The sequence below is a fragment of the Marmota monax genome, unplaced genomic scaffold (assembly GCF_021218885.2).
Source record: "Marmota monax isolate L192 unplaced genomic scaffold, Marmota_monax_Labrador192_F-V1.1 WCK01_AAM20220418_F8-fsc00056, whole genome shotgun sequence".
NCBI lineage: Eukaryota > Metazoa > Chordata > Mammalia > Rodentia > Sciuridae > Marmota > Marmota monax.
In genome coordinates this window covers 6,719,033-6,746,987 of record NW_026695212.1, presented here as the reverse complement: position 1 = coordinate 6,746,987, position 27,955 = coordinate 6,719,033, and the positions used below count along the sequence as shown (strand labels likewise).

Genomic DNA, 27,955 nt, shown 5'->3' with positions numbered 1-27,955 from the left:
CCACAGGGTTTACACTGAACATTTTCCAGGTATAACACTATCTTAAACTGATAACAACTTAATTTCAATCACAAACACTCTAATTTGTACACCCTATATATAAACACTTTACATAATTAATCTCAGATTTTATTCCTTCCTATATTGTGTTTCCACTAACAAATTTCTATTCTTACTATACTTGTCTCCTAATTTACATACTGATATTAAAATTTTCATGTCACAAAATGTTACATTTTCCTCCAACCATTTACAAATATAAAACCCATTATTAGCACAGGCTAGACAAAAGGAAACATAGGGTGCTTTTATCCTGAGGCTCTTATCTGTAGACTTCTGATCTAAACAATTTGTGTATGTATTTAAAAACTGTGAAAACAGATTTTTTATTCTACCTGGTCAGTAGTGATTCAAATAAAGGAGGTGGCAGGGTTTTTATTGTTGTTGTTGTTATTGTTTTGTTCATTTGTTTGTTTTTAATAATGTTTAAACACAACATCTGATTAGTTTGCAAAAAAATCTGTTACAGCCAGGAGCAGTGGCACACACCTGTAATGCCAGCGACTCAGGAGGCTGAGGCCTTAAGAACTTAGAGATGCTCTAAAGCAACTTAATGAGATCCTGTCTCAAAAAAAGCGTGGGAGGCTGCGGGTGTGGCTCAATGGTAAAGTACCTCTGGGTTCATTTAATCTCCAGTAGAAAAAAAAGAAAAAAGAAAAGAAATCATATTATGTGTATAAATAAACACACTACAAGGATTTTTACCTTTACTAAGTGTGTGTGAAAGGCACCCATCAAGGATGGATGAGGAATGAGCAAGGGGAGGACAGTGGAATAGAATGGGAATGGGGAACATGTGGGGAGGCAGCAACAAACAGGGACTGAAATGGAGTGGGTCAGATACCATGCATGTAAGAATTTGTTGAGATGAACCCAGCTACTATATAAAACTATAATGTGCTAATAAAAATAATAATAATACTTTGTTAGTACTGGGGAAGACAGAAATTCGCTGGAGGATTTAAAAAAAAATTCCCATAACTGGTAATAGAACTGAAAAAAAAAAACATATACATGATTTACAGGGGCCACTACACTGATGACAGATGGATTGATAAATCTGTGAGTTACCAGCAACATTACATTTAATTTTAAAAATGAAACTCAGACTAGACTTTCATCTGGGTCATAAATTTTTAAAATCAATTTTCAAAAACAAAGTAACATTCAATCACATTCCTCACTACATATAAAAATACAAATACATATAATGCTTTGGTGAGAATAAAATATTTTGGTACTATTATAAAAATTTAAGTAGTTTTATTATTGTTTTTGTCTTAAATGTATGTAATATATTATTATAAATGTTAGCATATGTATACAACTTATAAAAAGTCTACGTGCTTTTATAACAGAGCCCAGCACATAGGGAGCCCGCAATAAATATGAGATACATGCTCAAATTTCTCTATCACTGACTGGGTACAGAATCAAAAAGTTCAACATATATTGATCTAGGTAAATAACAGTGGCTTGGAATATGCTTTGCTTTATAGTCTAGAGGTAGCACCACAAGACTTTACTAATAACCTGAATGTGGGATGAAGGAAAGAGAGGCCTCATAATGACTACAATGTTATGGCCTGAGACAAACAGAAGTGCCAGTTATTATTTTAATAGTATTTAAAGCAAGAGTCAGGGTAATAAATCTGAATACTAGCCTTGCTCAACAGACTTTCTATATCTTATTTTTCTTTACCGTTGAAAGAAAACAAAGCATAACAACAACAACAAAAAAAAAACTGGCTTATAAAACAAAACAAAAAAATCTTATGACTACCTATATTTTTTCCATATTGAGTGCAAAGTATTCTTTCAACTGACAATTTTGTTATCTTATCTCAAAATTGAAGACAGTACAAATATATGCGATTTTAGAGTTTTGTACATATTTGTTATTTTAAGACTCAATTTTGCTACATATAAACTATAATTAATATTCAAAATTATTCATCAAACATAATAATGAACTCCTAATTTGAAATTACATGTCAGGTTTATTAAAAGTGTACAAATGGAGTTTATTCTGAATAATTTTAATATTTTAAAAATTATACACACATAAAAATGCAAGAAAAAAATATTTTCATAAGATAATGATAAACTAAGATTAGCAAGGCACAATTAAGGCCACAGAAAAACTGTCAGCACTTTTTTCATAATTCATAAATAATTTGAATACAAATTTCATTACTAAAATCATCTTTTATCAACATACTTTCTTTCCTGGTCTCACTATAAAATATAACATCAAATACTCCTGTTCTAGATTTTTAACTTTCCATTGACCACCATTCTTAAATTTAGTTTCCTCTCATTTCTGATGACTAGGTAACTGAAGAAATAAATATATTCATTTTAAAATGTCCATTCAAGAAAATAACAAATTATGAAACATGCACATCATAGATTATCATTTCAACTAGTGAATGAAAGTGTTATTTGAAAAATATAAAATATATTAATATTATATGTAGGAAAATATGCATACCTCTAAAACTGAAATAAATGTCACATGAATAAAAATAACAAAAAGCAATTTTAGAGTTCTGTACATATTTGGAATGGAATGGAATGGAGTTTTTCCAATTTTTTTTATTATAATAAATAATTTAAGAAGAAATCTTTGGAGCTGGGGATATAGCTCAACTGGTAGAGTGCTTGCCTCACATGCACAGGGCCCTGGGTTCAATCCCCACCACCACAGTAAATAAATAAATAAATAAATAATAAATGTTTAGGGGTAAAAAACATTGCTAAATGATGATGATGGCATTATTCATTCTGGTAACACATCAACATTTTTGTTAAGAAACTTCTAAAGGCTGGCGGTCTTACCAAAGGAGACACTTCATGGCAATGGTTCTTTACCATGTAAGTACTATCCTTTTCCCTAGAGATACTAAAAGTTGTCAAAATGACCAAGGACTATTATTAGCATTTTGGTGGCAATTCCTTATAATGGTTAATTTTATTGTCATCTTGACTGGGTCACAGTATGTCCAAATATTTGGTCAAACAGTATTCTAGGTTTTGGGTTGTTTTAGATGAAATTAACATTTAAATTATCAGATTGAGTAAAGCAAATGCTCTCTATAATATGGGTGGGCTTCGTCCAATCAGCTGAAGTCCAAAATAAAACAAAAAGTTCCTGAGCATGAAAACTCGTTCTTCCTTCAGGCTCTAACTAGAATATTGGCTCTTCCAGATTTGCAAGCCTTCAAACTCGACTGGAACTACACCATCTGCTTACCTGAGTTTCTAGAGTATCAGTTCACCTTGCAACTCCTGGGATTTGCCACCTTTCATAATTCCATGCGCAAATTCTTTATAATATTGAGTATCTTTGTCTTTCTCTCCCTTTCACACACACTATTACTTCTGCTTCTAGGGGCCATTGATACTCTTACTGAGAATCAATGCTTCAGCTGGGTAGAAATTTTGGTCCTGGTGGCAGGCTAGACATAGCAAATATACTCTCTAATATTCCTCACATTACCCCATATCAGAGGTCATTTTTGTTGCGGAATCAGAAAAAGTTACTCTAAAGTAGCCTATAAATATTTAAAATTTAAGTTTATCTCCTTTCTTTAAACACATATAATTTTAAATTACCTGATACGGGTAGCTTATAGTGTTTTATTTATTTTGTTTTTCTTTAAGTTACAGATTGTACATTTATTAAAGAATTTTTTTTTTTTTTGCTTAGAGGACTTATGAATATACATGAAGTTAAGCATATCCTTTGAAAGATTTCTTCAAAAAACAATTCTATCAATACATAAAAATCAAGATGCTGCTGTTGGCCAAGATGTAAACAGACCAACCTCAAACAGACTAGCTGTGAGTTCTTCCAATTCCTGTCCAAGTTGATCTCGCACTTTTGAAAGCCTTTCACATTCTTCATCTTTCAACTTCAGTTCCTGTGAAAAATTAATAATTTTATTTGGGGACTCCACAGTATATAGTTTGATTCAAAAGGCTATAAATGTTTGCTAATAAAACTACAAATTATTAACACTAGCTTCTCCTACATGTTCACATTGAAAATGTTTATCTAGTACTTATTACATGAAAGGCTAAAATTTTACATAGTCTAAAATCACAAATAATCCAACTAACATATACTAAAATTTCACATTTCTTTCATAAAATACCCAAAGATTAAATATGAATATATATTATAAGTAATAAAATGATTTCACTCTTTTTTTCCCCTTCGTTTTTCTCTTGAACATATTTATTTCTATCCAGCAAGGAATGTTTTTAATTATGCTTATTAATTTCAATTAAAGTTCAGTGGTTTTTTCACATTTATTTTAAAAGTTGTTTACATATAGATACCTATGTGCCATACTATAATAAATCTAAAATTTCTATTAGATTATCCATTTAACACAGTAACCAGAGGTAAACAATGCATATTAGCATTTAAAATCAAAAACAATGTTAATGACAAAAGTTACAACCTATATTTACATGTGACTTCTCTACAGGTCACAAACAGATGTCTAAAAATTATTAAGATGCTAAAAATATGCAATTTCAAATGTCTAACTAGCTCTAAATTAATCTTTCAAACACTGAAAAAAAAAAAAGCAAGCTCCTTAAACAGCAGTCACACACACACACACAAAAGTCACAATTACAGAAACAAAATACAAGATAGTTGTGTTGTAATTGTAGTAGGAGCACAGTTTTTAAATCTCCTAAAGATAACTCCTAAAAACCAAATATATCAATTAGAAAATCAGAAGAACCTAATGACTATATCATCATCAAAACTAGGTAAAAGAGAATCCCCACTAATTTCAGAATATGAGAGAATGATTCATATTGCCCACAATGCAGGATCAGAAGGGAATCACAGGAAATGAAAGGATCTCAGAACCCCAAAATCACTAAATAACTCAAAAAGTGCTGTTGAGAGAACAAATCTGAGGACAAATGGAGAAAACCAGAAAGGTTTTCACAGGCCCCATCTGTAGATGAATTAAGACAAACAAAACAAAACAAACATGTATATTCCACTCTGTAGGCAGCAAATGGTGCTGAGAAGCTCTAAACTCTTAAGGATCTTGGAAGTCTGCAAAGAGCTCCTGGCCAAGGACAGAGTCTCATACTAAGGGAAAAATGCTTGGAATTTGAAACCAAACTGCCAGACAAAAACAATGGCGATAAGCAGAGAGAAGGAACCGACACAAGAGGAGAAAGGGGGTGGCAAGGTTACAAAAAGAAACAGATCACAGAGTGTGAGGGAAAGAGAAAACTATCTTGTAATGAAATGTTACACCTGTAACATTTAGAAACACTGAGCTAGAGGAGAAAACCTGCTTGAACAAGGTATACCTCTGAGAGACGGAAGTGTACACAAATATGCCAATATCAACAGAGGGGAAAGCTATCCAGGCTTATCCTACTCCTTCACAGGAACTTCCTCCTAAGGGCCAAGGAAAATCCAATTCACACTAATATGTGAAAAAAACACAAATACATAAACTTACAGTTAGAAGATAAGATGTTCTGGTGCACAAAAACATGCGACTATAAATATAAAAATAAATTCTACATTTCAAAAAGCTTTAAGAAAGGATTTTGAATGTTTTTGCAGCAAAATAAATGATAACTTTTTGTGGAGATATGTTTAACCTGACTTAAACACACTACCACCTATATGTGTGTTGAAACATTACATGGTTTCCCATTAATACTTAACAATTTATGTTTATCAGTTGAAATTTTTAAAAAGCTAAATGCAAAGCCAAGCCAAATACAAGGAGGAAAAAAATCACATCAAAGTTTTACAGCAACATCTCTAGAAAACAAAGTAACATTTTTTAGATATTGAAGAAAAAAAACGTAAACTGAGTATTTTATATTCAGCCAAAGTGTTTTCCACGTATAAGGCCAGAAAGTATCATAAATCTGTAAGACCTTAGAAAATCTCTCATCAGCCTGCCTGAATGATGGAGCAGAGAATATGAATAAGGAAAAAAAAATCTACAGAAGCTTTAATTAAGGACTGGAGATGAGAAGGAATCACACTGAACCATAGTACTATGACTAAAAGATGGAGATATCAAGAGAATGAGATGTCAACCCACAGATTGGGAGAAAATATCTGTAAATGACATATCTGCTCCCAAAATATGCAAAGAACGCTTAAAACAACATTCAGACAAGAACAATCCAATTTTTAAAATGGACAAAAACACCAGAATAGACATTTCACAAAGAGGATACATAAATGACAACTAAGCACATAAGATGCTCAACATCGTTTCTCATTAGGGAAATGCAAATTAAAGCAACAAAGTGATGCTACCACATACCTATTAGAATGGCCAAACTCTGAACACTAATGACATCAAATTGTGAGTGTGTGGAGCAACAGGAACTCTCATTCATCACTGGTAGGAATGTAAACAACACAGCCACTTTGGAAGATAGTTTGGCAGTTTCTTACAAAACCAAACAACTCTTACCATACGATCCAGCACTCGTACTTCTTGGTAAGTACCCACAAGTTGGAAACATGTCCACACAAAAACCTGTACACTGACATTCATAGCTGCGTTATTCATAATCGCCAAAACTTGGAAGTAGCCAGGATGTCTTTCAGTAGGTGAATGATTAAATTACATCCAGATAATGGAACATCATTCAGTGCTAAAAGGAAATGAGCTATTAATCCATGAAAAGACATGGTGGAACCTATAATGCATATTACTAAGTGAAAAATCTGAAAAACTCAAAAACTACATACATACTTCCAACTGTCTTACATAGTAGAAAAAAGTAAAACTATGAAAATTTTTAAAAAATATCTGTGGTTACCAGGGTGTTTTTTTTTTTTTTTTGGGGGGGGGGGAGGGATGAACAGGCAGAGCACAGAGGATTCTTAAAGCAATAAAACTATTCTCTATGATACTATAATGGTGGATACATACACATCTTACATTTGTCAAAACTCACAGAATATAAAACACCAGGAGTGAACCCAAACGTAAACAAAGAACTTTGAGGGATAATGAGTCAACAGAGTTTTATCAATTATAACAAATGTACCACTCTGGTGGGTGATGCTTATGGTGAAGGGCTCTGAATGGGCACTCTGTACTTTCCTCTTTTCTATGAACCTAAAATTTCTCTTAAAAAAAAGTGTCTATATTTTAAATGGGATAAAGCTAACAAAACAGTATATAAATGACATAAGTTTTGAGAATACAGAAATGAAAAAATAGGTGAAAGATGAAACTAAGTCTCCTAACTTTTTAAGAAATTAGCTGAAAGTAAACAGATACAACTTGAGGCTCACAAAACAATGTGTATAAACTTGAACATAGTTCAGATTACAGAGGTTAACATTATGATGGTACCTGTAACTAAAATTAAATTATAGAGAAAAAGGAAAGAAATAGTTATTAAATTATTTTAGTATTGTTTGTGGTGGGGACCAAAGACAGTCTCTACTGAAGGGCCAATTTATCTTAAATCTTTGATTTCCTAATGACACACCTAACGCCCAAACAGTCTTTCAATATTTCACACAAACCTCTCCACGTACTTATGGGCGTTCCAGTTTTAAAAAATAAAAGTAATATTCATGTTTTGTCACAACTATTTGTTAGATACATCAAAGACTATCACTTTAGTAACAACTGGAATGAAAATAAAAGCCTTCCAAATGACCAAAAAGAAAAACTGAAGGAAAATACAAAGCAAACCGGGTACATAGTGAAAAGGTTCATATACACATACAATAAACATCGGAAAGTTATGTGACAAAAAAGGCCCAAACAGCATCTTTATTAATAAATTTAAGTGGATATAACTCATCTATTAAAAGAAAATGACATTCAGACCTGGCAAAGAAGCAAAATCCATCCCTATGCTCTGTACAACAGACATACCTAAAGTGAAGTGATTCAGACAGATTAAAAATAAAAGGATGGGCAGAACTATACCAAAAACAATATAAGAAAAATAAAATGGACAGGACAGGACTGAAATCACTGAAGATGACAAAGGAAATTTAAAATGCTAAAGACTACAAGGCACAATGAAAACTTTTAAATAGTCATGAAAAAACACAAAAGTAGACCTAAACAAATAGAAAGAAAAATCCATGTTCTTGGACAGAAAGACATCATTAAAATGCCAGTTCTCTTGGGACTGAGGCTGTAGCTCAGTGGCACAGTTCTTGCCTTGCACGTGTGAGACACTGGGTTCAATCCTCAGCACCACATAAAAGCAAACAAATAAAATAAAGGCATGCTGTCCATCTAACACAAAATTTTTTTTTAAATGCCAGCTCTCCCTACATTAATTTACACATTAATAAATGCATAAATTTAATGTCAGGTCCTTTCAAATCCTAATTTTTACAACTTTATGTGAAATCTAACTTCACTCAACATTTTCTACTACGTAAGCAGTATGGTAATTTCCAGGATACAAAAACAAATAAAATACTATACCCTTGAGAAGCTTTCAAACCAACAGATCAATTCATATGTCATTCATGAAAGCAAAATTCTCAAGTAGTTCCCTACTATCTACCAAAGTAGAGTAAACCTCACCTTAATACGCTCTGCAACATATGCCGTTTTCCTTTTCAGAGTTACTTCCCATGATCCATGCTCTAAGGTGAGTTAAACTGGTCTTATTTGCTCTCCATTCATTGCCATGCTGATCCCATCCTCCTGAATTCTTTCCCCATGAATAACTGATAACTTTCTTTCTTGTTACCAAGATAAACCCAGGGGCACTTCACCACTGAGCCACATGCCCAGTCCTCTTTATTTTTTATTTTGAGACAGGGTATCACTAACTTGCTGAGGCTGGTCTTGAACTTTCAATCCTCCCGCCTCAGCCTCCCAAGTTGCTGGGATTACAGGCATGTACCAGCACACCCAGCTGATAACTTTCTCTTTATGCCTCCGGGTTCAATTCAATCTACTAATATGAAGTAAAATGTGTACTTCATGTGAATATTTTTTAGATCTTCACTTGTACTTTTCATTATCAAAACCTTGTACTGTAATATAGTTATTCAAAATTCATACTTTCAATAAATACTGTTTCTGTTAACAACACATCAGGCATTCATCTAGGTAAAGAGATGTGAAAGAAAAAAGACCAAATTCATGACATCATTGCCTAATGAGGGTTGCAAAGGCAATTTTATAAATAGTAATGTGTACGTACTAGAAGAATCTTCCAAATGCAAAGGAAGAAATTAAGAAGTGTGCTTTATATAGCCAAATATGAAGAGGGTAGATGCCACAAAAAAAAAAAAAAAGTTAGGTTTATGATCTGTCTTGAAAAGCCTTAAATGGCAGGCTTTTTTTTTTACACAATTGGGACTTACCTTAAAAGCAAGAGGAAATTATCTAAAAGATTATGAAAGATTTTAATATAACAACAATCAAATTTGTAATATAGAATGATGACTTTTAGAGTTTGGCTAAGTTAAAAAAAACTGGACTGAAAGAACACAGTAATTCCTGTAATATTTTAGGCAAGAGATACAGATTTAAAATGGTTTTAGAGAAAATTCAAGAGGTATTAAGAATAGAGAATAACAGGACTCTATAATGAAGTATATTTCAACAAATTTAAGATTTCATGATTCTTTTTTGTGTGTGTATGGCGGGGTGGTACAGGGATTGAACTCAGGAGCACTCAACCACTGAGCCACATCCCCAGCCCTTTTTATATTTTATTTAGAGACAGAGTCTCACTGAGTTGCTTAGCACTTCACTGTTGCTGAGGCTGGCTTTGAACTCACGATCTCCTGCCTCAGCCTCCCGAGCTTCTGGCATTACAGGCGTGTGCCACCACACCCAGCGACTTCATGATTCTTAAGATAAACATTTTATACATCAGGAAAGAAAATACACTGCTAATAAAACTATCACACCATGCTTTTTTCCTCTTAGAATATCCATTTTATGTGATAAGGAATACTCTTCTAAACTGATAAACAGAATTTTATCATGTTACATTGCTTTTTTGTCTCTTTCTTTTTGTTTCAATGTCATATTATAGTGAAATCCTTCTGAAGATGTTTTTAACACAGTATTTAAGATAAAAAAAATAGAGCACCCAATTCACATAATTCAATTAAATTAATAACAAGAGGGCTGGTTGAGTGCTTGTTTAGCAATCATAAAGTCTTGGGTTCAATCCCCAGTATACCAGAGGGAAAAAGTCTTAAACTGATAACATGAACAACAGTGAACAAGTTTGCACCCAAGTAGGCAATGACAACTGCCACAATCTTTGCCTAGCTGACAGCAACTAGAAGACTCACACTGATTTCAGAAAAGTTAATGGGAAAAAATGTACAGCTCAGAATCCATAAAACACTACCATGTAAACAAGTCTTTTCTCCCTAATAAACTCAGGTTCATATCTAACATTTTGCATACAACACAGCCTAATACAATCCTGTAAATACTCTGGTTACTCAAGAAACACTCGCTACAGCCGCTGGAGCTACGATAGAGAAGATGGCCGCTGCGTACGGGGGTTGCTGAAGTGCTGAGCGTGGTGCTCAAAGCAGCGGCTTTAATAGAGATTTCGCACAGTCTGTTAAAGCTCCTTTCACCGTTAATCTGTAGTGGACCACTTTGCCAAGGAGCAGGAAGAACAAAGAAATCGAAAAAGAGACGCTTGGCTGCTCAGAGCCGCGGGCGCTTTGCTCCCATCTGCTTCCTCTTTCGCTTCGCTCCGGGCGGAGAAGCTGAATGTGCAATCAGCAGTGGATTGTAAGTACCCGAGGCAAAGAAAGCTCAGTGCGCCCCGCCTTATTTTTTTTTTTTTTTTTTTTTTTTGAATATTTTTTATACAGGGAGAGTTTGTGGATTGGGATTGCTGGCGGGGCTGTGGTTTCTGTGCCGAAAATCCACTCCGCGGGAGCCGCCATTTGCTTTCTGCTTGCTGTCTTGATGGCTCCGTATAAACTGTCCGGCAGCCGCACCTAGAGGTTGCAGCTGGGCTGCGTGCCGAGCCCTGTCCTCCGAAGGCTGGACTGCAGCCTCGAGCGTCTCTGTGGCCTGTTCGCCGCTGCACCTTCGGGCAGAGCCTGCTCTGGGGTCGTTCTGCACCCCCCTGCCAGGGGACCCGTGCTCCGGAGGAGGGGGACGGAGAGCCGCGGCGGCAGCCGCTTGGGCCCTGGGGCCTGGCACCGGGCTGAAGAGCTGCGGAGGCCAGGGCGGCTCTGCTACGGGCGCAGACAAGCGCGGACGCTTGCCAGGGCGGCTCTGCTACGGTCGCAGACAAGCGCGGACGCTCGTCAGCGCGGCCCAGAGTTTCATTTCTAGAAATCTGGACTGGAAACAGAAGCAGCAGTTTGTATAATCCCAAGAACTTGCTTATACCAGGAAGCTGTAAGGGCAACGTGAATATTACTGAGGAGATGTAACATGGTGGCAGGCGCAGAGAGATCAAGTCTCTGACATCTTCAACTGTGAGGGCATAGGGAGCCGTAAACTGTCTAAATGCTGTTTGCTCAGGATCACTAGGCAATGCTGAGCTGACGTGGATCTGGGGTGTACAGGCTGGGCCCCTCAGAACACACACACAGAGCCCGAATCGGAGGCAATTAAGCTCCGGTTCGCCTGCTTCATGTGACTCAGCACTAACGATCCCGCTGAAATAATTGGCCGGCCCTTAGGAACTTACAGAGGTAAAAGCCAACCGAGCCTTCATAGGCAGTGGCCACAGGACTGAAACGGGGATTGGGAGAGACAGTCAGGACCCACCCGTTGCATTGGTCATCCGGCAAAGGGAACAAACGGTCACCATTTGCATGGGATATCACCATGGCAGAGAAATGGCGTCATGGGCGGAGGAGATAACTGCAGTGAAACCAGCGCGACAGGTGTGTAATCCCCTAGCCATCTCTCTCCACACAGCGGGGAAACCTTAAGGGCCACTCCCAGCTCTCCTGTGAACGCAATAACCAGACCGAGGGAACCAGGAGTGGCGCGGGACTCGCGGCGCGGAACTCCCGGCTACCGCTCCCACCAGTGCTGACAACTGAGGTCTCTTGCACCAGCTACCGGGGGCGTGGCTACAGGAGGGCAAGCAAATTCGCTGGGGGATCTCAGCCCCAAGCTCTACAAACTTAGGGTCTGAGGGAGGCAAACAGGGAGAGTGAGCCCAGGTGTTCATGAAAACAGGGCTCCCAGGAGCAGCAGACCTGGCGTGTAGACAGTATTGTGGTGAGCGCCACAGGTGAGCACGGCCTGGCTTGAGGAAACAAAAGACAAGGCCCTAGACACTCAGGATTGGAGACCCGCCCAGTCTAGGAGAAAGAGCTGCTGCACAGTGAATGGTTCCCACCTATTGAGAGGAGAAGCTTGGCCCAGTGGGCACAGCTCCACCTACTGGAAGAGAAGTTAATAGAACTCTAGGACTGCATTTATTATTATTATTATTATCATTTTTTTTTCTTTTCTTTTTCTTTTTTTTTTCTTTCTTCTTTTTCTTTCATTTTCAATTTTTATTTGTTGTTGTTCTTTAATTTTTTTTCAATGTTTCTATTTTTTTTAATTTTTTTTATTTTATTATTATTTTTTTTTTAATTTTAATTTTCATTTTTTATTATCACTATTATTTTTGTTAAAATTTTTTTTTCCGTCTTTTCTTTCTTTCTTTATTATCTAATCTTTGTTATTCTTGTTTCTTTTGTCTTTTCATTTCTTTTCAATCTTCTTATTCCCCCTTCCTTGAATTCTACCTGCCTACTCTCATTCTCTTTAGTGACTTCTTCCCTTCCCTTCTAATATCTTTCCTCTCAAGCATCAAATAAATCTATAAGAGTAAACAGTAACTCAGCAGTCAAACAGAACAAGAAGTAACATGAGCAGCATAAAAAAGCAAGGAAGAAAAGGAGTACAAACAATGAAGGACAGCCTAAATATTCAGGAGGACCTAGAGTCAGCAGAAAAATGGTCATATAAAGAACTCAAGGAATACCTTAGACAGATGGAATGGAACCTTAAAGAAGATACGAGACAGCAAATCCAAACAGTGAAAGAACACTTTGAAAATGAATTACATAGACAGATAAAAGAAGAAGTTAAGCATCTTTATCAGGAGATTGAGATTATAAAAAAAAACCAAACAATAATTCTAGAAATGAAGGAAACGATAAACCAAATTAAAAACTCAATTGAGAGTATCACTAACAGAGTGGAGCAAGTAGAAGCCAGAACATCAGATAATGAAGACAAAATATATCATCTTGAAAAGAGCCTAGCCAACTCAGAAAGGCTGGTTAAAAACCACGAGAAAAACATCCAAGAGATATGGGATAACATAAAGAAACCAAACCTACGAGTCATCGGGATAGAAGAAGGTACAGAGATTCAAACCAAGGGAATGAGTAACCTGCTGAAAGAAATAATTACAGAAAACTTTCCAGAAATAAAAAAGGAAACGGATATACAAATTGTAGATGCATACAGGACACCGAGCACACAAAATCACAGTAGACCAACGCCAAGACACATTGTTATGAAGATATCCAATATACAGAACAAAGAGAAAATACTAAAAGCTACAAGAGAAAGGAGGCAGATTACATTCAGGGGTAAACCAATAAGGTTAACAACGGATTTTTCATCACAGACGCTGAAAGCGAGAAGATCCTGGAACAACGTATTTCAAACACTGAAAGACAATGGATGCCAACCAAGAATTCTGTATCCAGCAAAATTAAGCTTCAGGTACGATAACGAAATAAAAATCTTTCATGATAAACAAAAGCTAAAAGAATTTGCAGCCAGAAAACCAGCATTGCAAAGCATCTTGAGCAAAACACTACACGAGGAAGAAATGAAAAACAATAACCAAAACCATCAGTGGGAAGTGCCTCTATAAAGACAGAGGGCGGGGGGAAAGCTAACCATGGAGAAACAAACTAAATTAAAAAAAAAAAAAAAAGAAGATAAATAATCAAACATGGCTGGAAGTACAAACCATATATCAATAGTAACTCTAAACATTAATGGCTTAAACTCTCCAATAAAGCGACATAGGCTGGTAACATGGATTAAAAAAACAAATCCAACAATATGCTGCCTCCAGGAGACACATCTGATTGGAAAAGACATACACAGGCTGAAGGTGAAAGGTTGGGAAAAAATATACCATGCACACGGTCCTCGTAAGCAAGCAGGGGTGGCCATCCTCATATCGAATAAAATTGACTTCAAGACTAAATTAATCAAAAGGGATAAGGAAGGACATTATATACTGTTAAAAGGAACCATTTACCAACAAGACATAACAATTATCAATATTTATGCACCAAATAATGGTGCTGCGACGTTCATAAAACAAATTCTCCTCAAGTTCAAGAATCAAATAGACCACAACACAATAATTATGGGTGACTTCAACACACCTCTCTCACAATTGGACAGATCCTCCAAACAAAAGCTGAATAAAGAAACTATAGAACTCAATATCACAATCAACAACCTAGACTTAACTGACATATATAGAATATATCAACCATCATCAAGTGGATATACTTTTTTCTCAGCAGCACATGGATCCTCCTCAAAAATAGACCATATATTATGCCATAGGGCAACCCTCAGTAAATATACAGGGGTGGAGATAATACCATGCATTTTATCTGATCATAATGGAATGAAACTGGAAATCAATGATAAAAGACGGAAGGAAAAATCCTACATCACATGGAAAATGAACAATATGCTACTGAATGATCAATGGGTTACAGAAGACATAAAGGAAGAAATCAAAAAATTCTTAGAGATAAATGAAAATACAGACACAACATATCGGAATCTATGGGACACAATGAAAGCAGTTTTAAGAGGGAAATTCATCGCTTGGAGGTCATTCCTCAAAAAAAGGAAAAACCAACAAATAAATGAGCTCACACTTCATCTCAAAGCCCTAGAAAAGGAAGAGCAAAACAACAGCAAATGTAGCAGAAGGCAAGAAATAATTAAAATCAGAGCGGAAATCAATGAAATTGAAACAAAAGAAACTATTGAAAAAATTAACTAAAAGTTGGTTCTTTGAAAAAATAAATAAGATCGACAGACCCTTAGCCATGCTAACGAAGAGAAGAAGAGAGAGAACTCAAATCACTAACATACGGGATGAAAAAGGCAATATCACAACAGACACTACAGAAATACAGAAGACAATTAGAAATTATTTTGAAAACCTATATTCCAATAAAATAGAAGATAGTGAAGACATTGATAAATTCCTTAAGTCATATGATTTGCCCAGACTGAGTCAGGAGGATACTCACAACTTAAACAGACCAATAACAATAGATGAAATAGAAGAAGCAATCAAAAGACTTCCAACCAAGAAAAGCCCAGGACCGGATGGGTATACAGCGGAGTTTTACAAAACCTTTAAGGAAGAATTAATACCAATACTTTTCAAGTTATTTCAGGAAATAGAAAAAGAAGGAGCTCTGCCAAATTCATTCTATGAGGCCAACATCACCCTGATTCCGAAACCAGACAAAGACACCTCAAAGAAAGAAAACTACAGACCAATATCTCTGATGAACATAGATGCAAAAATCCTCAATAAAATTCTGGCGAACCGGATACAAAGGCACATCAAAAAAATTGTGCACCATGATCAAGTTGGATTCATCCCTGGGATGCAAGGATGGTTCAATATACGGAAATCAATAAATGTTATTCACCACATCAATAGACTTAAAAATAAGAACCATATGATCATCTCAATAGACGCAGAAAAAGCATTCGACAAAGTACAGCATCCCTTTATGTTCAAAACATTAGAAAAACTAGGGATAACAGGAACTTACCTCGACATTGTAAAAGCTATCTATGCTAAGCCTCAGGCTAGCATCATTCTCAATGGAGAAAAATTGAAGGCATTCCCCCTAAAATCTGGAACAAGACAGGGATGCCCTCTATCACCACTTCTATTCAATATAGTTCTCGAAACACTGGCCAGAGCAATTAGACAGACGAAAGAAATTAAAGGCATAAAAATAGGAAAGGAAGAACTTAAATTATCACTATTTGCAGATGACATGATTCTATACCTAGAAGACCCAAAAGGGTCTACAAAAAAACTACTAGAACTAATAAATGAATTCAGCAAAGTGGCAGGATATAAAATCAACACGCATAAATCAAAGGCATTTCTGTATATCAGCGACAAAACTTCTGAAACGGAAATGAGGAAAAACACTCCATTCACAATATCCTCAAAAAAAATAAAATACTTGGGAATCAACCTAACAAGAGAGGTGAAAGATTTATATAATGAAAACTACAAAACCCTAAAAAGAGAAGTAGAAGAAGATCTTAGAAGATGGAAAAATATACCCTGTTCATGGATAGGCAGAAGTAACATCATCAAAATGGCGATATTACCAAAAGTTCTCTATAGGTTTAATGCAATGCCAATCAAAATCCCAACGGCATTTCTTGTAGAAATGGATAAAGCAATCATGAAATTCATATGGAAAAATAAAAGACCCAGAATAGCAAAAGCAATTCTAAGCAGGAAGTGTGAATCAGGCGGTATAGCGATACCAGACTTAAAACTATATTACAGAGCAATAGTAACAAAAACAGCATGGTACTGGTACCAAAACAGGCGGGTGGACCAATGGTACAGAATAGAGGACACAGAGACTAATCCACAAAGCTACAACTATCTTATATTTGATAAAGGAGCTAAAAGCATGCAATGGAGGGAGGATAGCATCTTCAACAAATGGTGCTGGGAAAACTGGAAATCCATATGCAACAAAATGAAACTGAATCCCCTCCTCTCGCCATGCACAAAAGTTAACTCAAAGTGGATCAAGGAGCTAGATATCAAATCAGAGACTCTGCGTCTGATAGAAGAAAAAGTTGGCTCCGATCTACATATTGTAGGGTCGGGCTCCAAATTCCTTAATAGGACACCCATAGCACAAAAGTTGATAACAAAAATCAACAAATGGGACTTACTTAAACTGAAAAGTTTTCTCTCAGCAAGAGAAACAATAAAAGAGGTAAATAGGGAGCCTACATCATGGGAACAAATTTTTACTCCTCACACTTCAGATAGAGCCCTAATATCCAGAGTATACAAAGAACTCAAAAAATTAAACAATAAGAAAACAAATAACCCAATCAACAAATGGGCCAAAGACCTGAACAGACACTTCTCAGAGGAGGACATACAATCAATCAACAAGTACATGAAAAAATGCTCACCATCTCTAGCAGTCAGAGAAATGCAAATCAAAACCACCCTAAGATACCATCTCACTCCAGTAAGATTGGCAGCCATTATGAAGTCAAACAACAACAAGTGCTGGAGAGGATGTGGGGAAAAGGGTACTCTTGTACATTGCTGGTGGGACTGCAAACTGGTGCGGCCAATCTGGAAAACAGTATGGAGACTCCTGGGAAAGCTGGGAATGGAACCACCATTTGACCCAGCTATTGCCCTTCTTGGACTTTTCCCTGAAGACCTTAAAAGAGCGTACTACAGGGATACTGCTACATCGATGTTCATAGCAGCACAATTCACAATTGCTAGACTGTGGAACCAACCCAGATGCCCTTCAATAGATGAATGGATAAAAAAAATGTGGCATTTATACACCATGGAGTATTACGCAGCACTAAAAAATGACAAAATCACAGAATTTGCAGGGAAATGGATGGCACTAGAGCAGATTATGCTTAGTGAAGCTAGCCAATCCCTAAAAAACAAATACCAAATGTCTTCTTTGATATAAGGAGAGCAACTAAGAACAGAGCAGGGAGGAAGAGCAGGAAGAAAAGATTAACATTAAACAGATACATGAGGTGGGATGGAAAGGGAGAGAAAAGGGAAATTGCATGGTAATGGAGGGAGACCCTCATTGTTATACAAAATTACATATAAGAGGTTGTAAGGGGAATGGGAAAATAAACAAGGAGAGATATGAATTACAGTGGATGGGGTAGAGAGAGAAGATGGGAGGGGAGGGAGGGGGGATGGTAGAGGATAGGAAAGGTAGCAGAATACAACAGTTACTAATAGGGCATTATGTAAAAATGTGGATGTGTAACCGATGTGATTCTGCAATCTGTATTTGGGGTAAAATTGGGAGTTCATAACCAACTTGAATCTAATGTATGAAATATGATATGTGAAGAGCTTTATAATGTTTTGAACAACCAATAAAAAAAAATTTAAAAAAAAAAAAAAAAAAAGAAACACTCGCTGATGAATGAACATGGCAAATGTTTACAAACTTTCTTGGCTACAGTTAGTAGGCCCATGCTAATTGGTACTAGGTATGTGTTTTTGAGTTAACTTCCTATGGCTGCAAGTTATCCTACTGCATTTTATTTTCACACCATTTAATTCTCTTTTAAGGAAGAGTAAAAGTTGAAGATAATCCCAGCAGGTTTCACCCTTTAGTGAATGTAAAAAAAATCAACAGAGAAGTTTGATGAAAATGCATACTGCCAAGCCTCAACAAAATAATTCTGTTTCAGCAGGTCTGGAATGGAGCACAAAAGTCTACATTTTCATAAGGACATACCAAAGCTCAAATTACACATGAGAATTCCACCAAAAGCCAGTCTTAAGCACTAACATGTGGAAGTCCAAACAACTAAAGGACAACACCATTACCTCTGGCATTCCTGCACCTAAAAGCCAGTGGTCACATGGGGGGCTCCCCTACTCACAGTGTATGGGTTTGTTGCTGGGAAGAGGTAGTTCAGCTCTAAGAGATTATAAAAACCATTTCACAAAGAAGTGCCTATCAACTACAAACACCTGTTTCAGAGTACTAAATGAATAAAAATGAACCTCTATTAGGTCAAGTCACTAAAATTTTGGAGGTACTTATAAACATCTAGAATCACCTCAACTAATAATATATTATGCATGTGTGCCTATTCATACACCACTATACCTGTATACATGTGAACTATTGATTTAACTAACAAAATATATTGAGAATTCACTATATGCTCAGCACATAATCATAAGCACAAACATAATAACTAAAGCATGTATGTGGAAGTGTAAATTTTTATGTGGGGGTGTACTTGTATAGGACGGGACAGAAAATCAAATAATACAAATAGGAAATACAACTTTCATTTCAAATCAAGATAGAGTAACAAAGGTCAAACTTACCACCACCTGACACAACTAAGAAACTGGGTAATATATATGAAACAACAATCTTCAAGATATTGAACATTTAGGAACAAAAGACAGTGATCCTCCAGAAATGGGAAACAAATCAAGCGAGCCTTAGATTGCTATTTGAAGAGATTAAACACTAGAGAAGTTTAAAACTGTCTTTCACATGCTCAAGAGTGAATAGAGGTAAGACTAATTATGCAAAACTAAAATATATTTATGTATATATAAATATATATATATATATTTGGATCATATACATATATAGAGATCCTATACATAGATAAGCATAATGTATATGATCCAAAGCAAACTCTTAGTGATGAAAACTACAATGTTTAAGTTTTAAAATACATTGTATGATATTAACAGATTAGAAAATGCAGAAGGAAAGCACAGTGACACTGAAGACCCAGCACAGGAAACTATCCACAATGAAACACCAAGAGGGAAAAAGATTTTTAAATGAATAAATAGAACCCCAGTAAGTTAGCTGGGCGCAGCAGTGCATACCTGTAATCCTAGCACCTCAGGAGGCTGAGGCAGGAGAATCATGAGTTCAAAGCAACTTAGTGAGACCCTGTTTCTAAATAAAATATTAAAAAGGGCTGGGGATGTGGCTCAGTGGTCAAGCATCCCTGAGTTCAATCCCTGGTACCCAAAACAAAAACAAAAACCCAGTAAGCTAATGTATGTGTAACAGGAATTGGAAAGGAGGAGTGAGATTATGAGAAATGTAAAACTTTTGAATAAATACTGGCCAAAATGTCCCAAATTTTACAAAACTTAAAACTCTCAGATTCAAGAAACTCAACAAATGCCAAACACACACATACGTACACACACAAAACCCTGAAAAAAAACTACTCCAAAGCAAATCATTATCAAAATACTTGCAGAGGAATCTCATAAACGCCTAGAGGAAAACCCATCACATACAGAGGAATAAAAGTAAGGATAACAGCAGACTACTTGTAAGAAATAATGAATAATGCTTTAAGATACTAGAGCAACATTTTTACAGTTCTAAAAGAAAAACATTATCAATGTAAAATTCATTATCCAGAGAAAATAGCTTTCAAAAACAAAAATAAAAAGAGACATTTTCATATATATAAAAGTTAAAAGACAAAAGCAAACATGGAAAACAAAAATGTTAAAGAATGTCCTTTAAGCAGAAGGAAAATGATATCAGTTAAAAATCTAGATACATATGCAGAAAAGAATAGCACTAGAAATGACAGCTACATGGGTACCTATGTATCATTATTTAAATCCCTATAAACGATAATCAACTGTTTAATGCAAACAAATAACATGTTGTGCAGAAAAGATAGCCTCTTTAAGAAATGGTACTGGGATAACAGAATATACATGTGTAGAAGAATGAAACTAGATCCCTATTGCCAGGAACCATCCTTGAACTGTGCAAGAACCTAAAAGACAAGGAAGCCATTAAGCAGGAAAGCCTGGTATGGAGAACTCCCAGTGAGAACCCCCAGCAGCAATATTGCTGGTTTGAGAATACTTGGTTCACGTGGCTTCCTACCTAGCTGCCTCTAAGTTCAGCAGTGCAATGGAGATGGGGTGACCCCCTGAAGCCACACAGCCACTCAGCCTCTCGGAGATGAGTATGGCTTGCCAAGATGCCAATCAACCTGTTTGCTGCAAGACCCCTGCAACACAGAGAAGGTTTCCACAGTTTCCACTGAAACCTTAACCTTGCCTTTGATGTGCTTCCCCTTAAATAAAGAATTGGATGGGCTGGAGTTGTGGCTCAGAGGAAGAACACTCACCTAGCATGTGTGAGGCCCTGGGTTCAATGGTGGAATGAGACGAACATCATTACCCTAAGTACGTGTATCAAAACACGAATGGTGTGACTTTACTTTGGGTTCAACTAGAGACATGAAAAATTGTGCTATATTTGTGTAATATAAACTGAAATGCATTCTGCTTTCATATATAACAAATTAGAATAAATAGAATACAACAAAATTTTTTTTTTAAAAATGGAGCCATTTTTTAGTTGTTCAGTTCTAGCTCTTATTAGGACTGGAAGATCTAACTCTGCTTCCTTTTTATTTAATTTCTGGCTCTGCCTCTATTTCTTAGTAATTATTTCAGACTTTCTACTTCTCTCAGGTGGATCACATCTCCTGAGCAGGAATCTACCCTGGCAGGGTGCTGGTCCCCCTGCAATACCTTATCTCTCACCCTGTACAAAAGTCAACTTAAATTAGATTAAAGACCTAGGTATAAGAATAGGAACTTTCCAACTGCTGCAAGAAAACATAAGGGAAGGAGTTCAACACATAGGCACAAGCAACAACTTCTAGAATAAAACTTCTGTAGCTCAGGGAATATCAAGAATCAATACATAGAATATCATCAAATTCAAAAGCTTCTGCCCAGCAAAAGAAAACAATTAGCCGTGTGAAGACACAGCCTATAGAATGGGGGAAAATCTTTGTCAGTTACTCTTCTGACAGAGTATTTAATATCCAGAATATATAAAGAACTCAAAAAATCCAACACTAATAAAATGAATTATCCAATTTAACAAATAGGCAAATAAAATGAACAGACACTTCTCAAAAGTACAAATGGCCAAAAACTAAATGAAAAAATGTTCAACATCTTTATCCATCAAGGAAATGCAAATCAAAACTACACTGATATTCTATTTAACTCTAATCAGAATGACAATCATCAAGAATATAGATAACAAAAAATGCCGGTAAGGATTCAGGAAAAAAGATAAACTGTTGGTAGGAATGCAAATTAGGACAGCCACTATGGAAATCAGTATGGAGGTTCCTAAAAAACTGAAAGTAGAACTATCATATGACCCAGCTATACCATTTCTTGGTATTTACCCAAAAGAATTAAAGTCAGCATGTTTTAGTAATACATGTGTGCCTATGTTATCAAAGCACAATTCACAACTGCCCAGTTATGGAATCAGTCTAGGTGTCTAGACTAGGATAAAGAAAAGATGAGATATACAATAGAGTTTTATTCAGCCATAAAGAACAACAAAATTACATCTTTTGCAGAAAATGGATGGATCTGAAGAGCATCAAGTTAAGTGAAACAAACCAGACTCAGAAAGACAAGTATTAAATATTTTCTCTCATATGTGGAAGCTGGGGTGGGGGGGTGGGGGTAGAGGACATTATGAAAGCAGAAAAGTAGAGAAAGGGAGTTAGGGAGGGAGAAGGTAAGGATAAGGGGAGGTATCAGGGAGCAAAACTGATCAAATTATGTTATGTTCACATACAAAAATGCCACCATGCAACCACTATACTATACAATTATTACGTAACAGCAACAACAATAACAACAAAAATAGGATGGGAAAAACAGAAATATACTTTTTAAAGATTCTTACACTGTATGTGAAGTAGGATACTATCACTGAAGATAGTGCAAGTTAAATATGTACACTATAAACCCTTAAAGCAATTACTGAATTAACACAACAAAGATACATAGCCAATATGCTAAAGAAAAGATCAATTCATAAAAAATATAGAGTACAAAAGAAATCATAAAAGGAAGAAAGGGGGAAAGAAGAATCATATGCAACTAATAGAAAACAAATAGTATGATAGAAGTTTTTTAAAAACCATATCAACATTCATGAAATGTAAATACTCAAATCATGTCAATTAAAAGGCTGGTTATGGGGGTGCACAGCTATAATCTCAGTGACTTAGGAGACTGAGACAGGAGGATTCTAAGCTTAAAGGCCAACTTTGGCAACTTAGTGAGACCGTGTCTCAAATTAAAAAAAAAAAAAAAATTTTTTTAAAGGACTTGGGGTATAGCTCAGTTCCATCCCCAGTACTACCAAAAAGAAGAAGAAGAAAAAAAAAGATAGAGATTATTAGAAAGGATAAAAAATCAAGATGTAACTATATCCTGCCTATAAGAAACTCACTTTAAATAGAAACAAATAAAAGTAGAAGAAAGAAAAAAATGTCAAAAAAATCTGGCCTCTCTTAAAAAAAAATTGGAATAACAGGAATGGCTGTTGACGTAAGTTTTGAATCACAGTTGCCATAATTCAGAAAATATTTTCATATTCAAGAGTCCTTTCTAGAATTTTAACATTAAAACTATGTTGTACTCATCACAATAAAATTCACTATATATGTGCATATACATCATTATTATTTCAATTATCTCAACAACCTCTAAACACAACTAAAGATTTCCTAAATGAGCTAAGAGATTTATTGTGATCAATAAGTAAACACAACGTGCTTTGAAAGGTAGATATATATGTTTAACAGTTTACTTCTGTATCTGTGATTTCACTAAAATACTGTATATTAAATAAAGTCTGAGCCAAATGGTAGCAGCAAAACACAATCACATCTCACCACATCCCTTCTCTTTGGGAAAAGACTAAAAGGACTATTGATTTTTCTTCCTGATAACATTCTTTGTTAAAATATAGTTTGACATATCTTCATGGCTGTTTAACAATCATCTATTTATTGAGGCACTAATAAGGAGGCATATACAGTAAGCATTATATTGTTTTATGCTAGGAAGTGGGGATTAAAAAAAAAGTTATGTTCTTGTTCTTGAGAGACAAGTATAGTTGGGAAAAGGTGAAATACATGTTTGTGAAATGTCACAGTACGCTGAAAGTTATATGTCTATAGAATATTTGCCCTACCTTTTTAATTTATATGTGTAAATCAGTATTTCACCACTGTTATCAAATCTTAAATATGTAAGGTCATTCATATTATTCCCTTATTGTATTTAGACATGTGGGTTTGTAGTGATATCCCGGTTTCACTCTTGCTACTGATAATCTGTGTCTTTTTTCTTTGTCAGGCTTACCAGAGGTATGTTAAATTTTATTGCTCTTTAAAAGAACAAGAACTTTGTTTCATTCATTTTTCTCTATTTTTTCTCATCAATTTCATTTAGTTCCACTCTTATCTTTATTACTTCCTTCCTTCAACTTGCTCTGATTTTATTTTACTCTCATTTTTTTAGGTTCTTAAAGTGGGAACTTAGATGTTCATTTGAGATATTTTGCTTCTTAATGTTATATATTTCCCTCTGTAATTTAAAGACTGTCTCATAAGAAAGTAATATATGGCCACAAATTTGGAAATAAATAGCAAAAAATTTAAAGAACAACAAATGGGAAACAGAATAATCTACCAAGAAAAGAAAATTCTCCAAGGTAAAATACAGAAAATATTCAAAAACAGCAGAATAACAAAGGTGATATTACTAAAACAATTCTCAAAACAATATGAATTAGACCAGATGACTTCAAATAAATGAGTATCAAGCCAATTAGACATAAGAAGGAAAAAATAGGCATCTGGAATATAATCCACTAAATTTGCCTTACAGATAATGTAATACAGAGATTAGTCAATACAGGAGACCAGAAGAGTTTTAGAATCACATTTTCCTAATAAGTCCTCTTAGATGGGCTTCTTTACTACCCAGCCAATTTCATATTCCTTGATGCTGCAAGGAAAACACAGAAGCTGAGGCTGGGCACATGTGAAGGGTATGTTTAGAACTGTAAAGATACCTATTAATTAGTTGCCCTACCCCATGGAGAAGCAGTAATTTCTAACATGATATATGGAAGAATATTTTTTTTTCCTTACCCTCTGAGCTTTTGCAAGTTCTTCTTTTAATCTTTCATAGCCCTTTTCTCTAACTTCAAGAACAGATGGGCTTCGTAAACGGGACAGACTATCTGTACTCAACCCAAAAATATCATCGCTGCCAGCACAAGCCTCTGTGATAGTAGCTCCCTGTAAAAACTCTCTCTCTGCATTACAGTTGTCCTTCCTTGTAGTTAATTTAGTGAACTCAGCTGCAGCTCCAGAGGTAACAGAAGATGCTGGGTCTGTAACATGAATGCTATAAAGAAAAGAAACAGTTTTCAGAAAGTATTAGCATAAGCACCAAAGAAATGGCATAAGCCATATCTCTAAAACTGCATTATCCAATTTGGTAGCTTCTGTATTTAATTAATAGCAAGTCTTCAATCATACTAGTCACATTTGAAGGGCTCAACAGCCACATGAAGCTAATAGCTTTCCTGCAGATTAACAGAGAAACAGAACATTTTTAACATTACCAAAAGTTCTACTGGATAATGTTAAGAACAGGGGTCGGCTCTATAGCCTGCAAACTAAATCAAGCCTGCCACCTGTTTTCATAAGGCACATGAGCCAAAAATGGCTTTTGCATTTTCAAATGGTTGAAAAGAACTCAAAAGAATACAATTTCATAGCATGTGAAAATTATATGAAACTCAAAATTCTGTGTCCATATAGTTTTATTGGAACACAGCCCACTCGTTCATTTACATACTGTCTATGGTGGTTTTTACACTCTATAAAGGCAGAAATGAATAGGTGGAACAGTAACTATATGTCTTACAAAGGCTAAAATATTTACTATCTGTCACTTTACATTAAGTTTTTCAACCCCTGTTCTGAAGCATTATACATCACTCTACACAGTGAAGCTGATGTTATTCAAATTTTCAAAAATAGTTACACTTAAAAGTAACTAAGCAAATTGCCCATCTTTTAAAAACTATAATCCTAAATAATCCTACCTGATACCAGATACTTCTGCACAATTTAAACGTCTGGGGGATGAATATACAGGTTGTGTAGGAAGATCAGAAACATCCAATGCATTAGCCTGGATAGAAGAGCATAAAGCTGAAGGATGTGGCCGGTAGATGACACTTGGTGAGGTAGTCTGCTCCTGAGTTCCTGATTCATACACACTAAGAAGGTCTGGTGAAGTAGGTGAAGCAAGGTTTACTTCATGGAAGCCTTCCAAGGGGTCATTAGCCATAGCAAAAGCCTCATCATAAGATAACCTATTAAAACAAAAAGCAGATTGTTATTTTTGATGCTGATATTTAAAACTAAATTAAGATGCATAAATTATGTGTTTATAGTCCATAATAAAGTAAAAACTTAAGAGAGACTAAAGAAGAAAGACCTACAATCACTTAATACTTAATGACCTTAGAGTATACATACTACCAAAGGTAAACCACCTGATTTGGAAGAAACTTGAAAATGGTAACTAATATTGCTAAAGTAAATACACTTGATAAGTAAGTATGAAGAATACATAAAAATCTGCTTGATATTTTTTCTAACCAAGATCACAGAAAGTTAAAAAGGCAGTAAAGATACACACAATCAATCTCTCTCTCTCTCTCTCTCTCTCTCTCTCTCTCTCTCTCTCTCTCTCTCTCTCTAAATTTACCTACATATTACAGAGCTCCTATATGCTCATTCACTCATATTATCAAACTGTTGACATTTTTGGACCATTTGAGAATGTTTCAGATGGATACCCATAAACCCTTAAATATCTCAGTATATATAAAACTGTATCCCAAGTACAAGGCCAATCTCCTACATAATCACATAATCATCATCAAAATCTGAATATTAACTCTGATCAAATTAACATCTTATGGGCAGACCTCAATCAAATTTTACTGATTGACTCAACAATGTCCTAAATAGAACCAGGATCCAATCCTGGATAATGTGTTCCATTTCCCTAAACCTAAAATTTCTTCTCTGATGGAATGAGAATGAGGACAAAAAAATTTCCTCCAATGTTCTGCTTGTTGTGAGGATTAAAGGAAACAATCCATTAAAGTGCTTAGTAGAATACTACATGCCTGGCACACAGCACGACCTAAATAAATATTGTTATAATAGCCACTAACAATAACAAGTATATGTAGGTTCTCTGCTAACAAAAACATTTTATAAAACTACCCAATTACATTACAAAGTTTACACGAAAACTAAGACATATCCACTCAACTTTTTCATTTCAAGATTCTGTAAACCCTTTAGTTTCCACTGTCTACAGAATAAAGTCTAAACTTACTAGCCTGAAAAGTAAATTCCTCTACAATCTAAACCCAACTTCTACTACAGTTGTACTTTGATAATCATGAATTATACTTCCCAGAACTTTAAAGTTCCCAAATACAAGCATCAGTAGAGTATATAATTTCTTCCACGTTAAAATACAAAAACATGTTAAACTAAATGAAAAATTTAACTCTCATATCTCCAATAAAATGTTTAAAATTTCAAGTAGAGAATAAAAAGGTTTCAGTGAAGTTGAGAAAGAGGTGACTCAATATTTATATATTTTCTCAAAAGTACAGATTACTACATGACAGATCTCTAGGACATACATGAATGACCAAAATTGTTGGTTTGGCATCTACAAATGCCATTTTCAAATGCAATAAACTATTAATTACAAATGGTAATTTCAGTCCTCAAAATGTTAACTAACCCTTGTTTCCTCATGCAAAATATCCACTATGTCAAATCATAACTCAGATTAGCAAGGAATTTAAAGTGTTTAATACTCCATTATAATTTATTTTCACCCAAAATAAATAAATTTCACCTTTATTCATAATTACACATACCCCAAGGAAAATCTATATTTCTTTTCACTTGAATATTAAATCATTAATCAGTTCATTTTAAGGTAGAACCCCTTTGCAATGTTTTCATTCAATTGACATTTTTATCAGTAACTATTTGTGACACTTCCTTTCCTTTATCCCAAATACTTTGGTGGGGAGTGGCAGGGGGACTAGAGATTGAACCCAGGATCTTTACCA

The 27,955-nt window shown here is 35.3% G+C and overlaps 1 protein-coding gene across 2 annotated transcripts in view; it reads right to left on the bottom strand.

Moving 5' to 3' along the window:
• Window positions 1–27,955, bottom strand: part of Rab3ip (RAB3A interacting protein) — a 61,352-nt gene that overhangs the window by 20,344 nt on the left and 13,053 nt on the right. Inside the window, exons 2-4 of one of the 2 annotated variants that reach the window (XM_046430702.2) lie at window positions 25,886–26,158; window positions 24,921–25,179; window positions 3,891–3,986 (exon numbers count right to left, since the gene is read on the bottom strand). In XM_046430702.2, the coding sequence (XP_046286658.1) occupies window positions 3,891–3,986; window positions 24,921–25,179; window positions 25,886–26,133 (603 nt within the window). In that variant the 5' untranslated portion in view covers window positions 26,134–26,158. Of the gene's footprint in view, window positions 1–3,890; window positions 3,987–6,548; window positions 6,733–24,920; window positions 25,180–25,885; window positions 26,159–27,955 lie in introns of those variants that run through there. The other variant, XM_046430703.2, reaches the window with a different exon arrangement.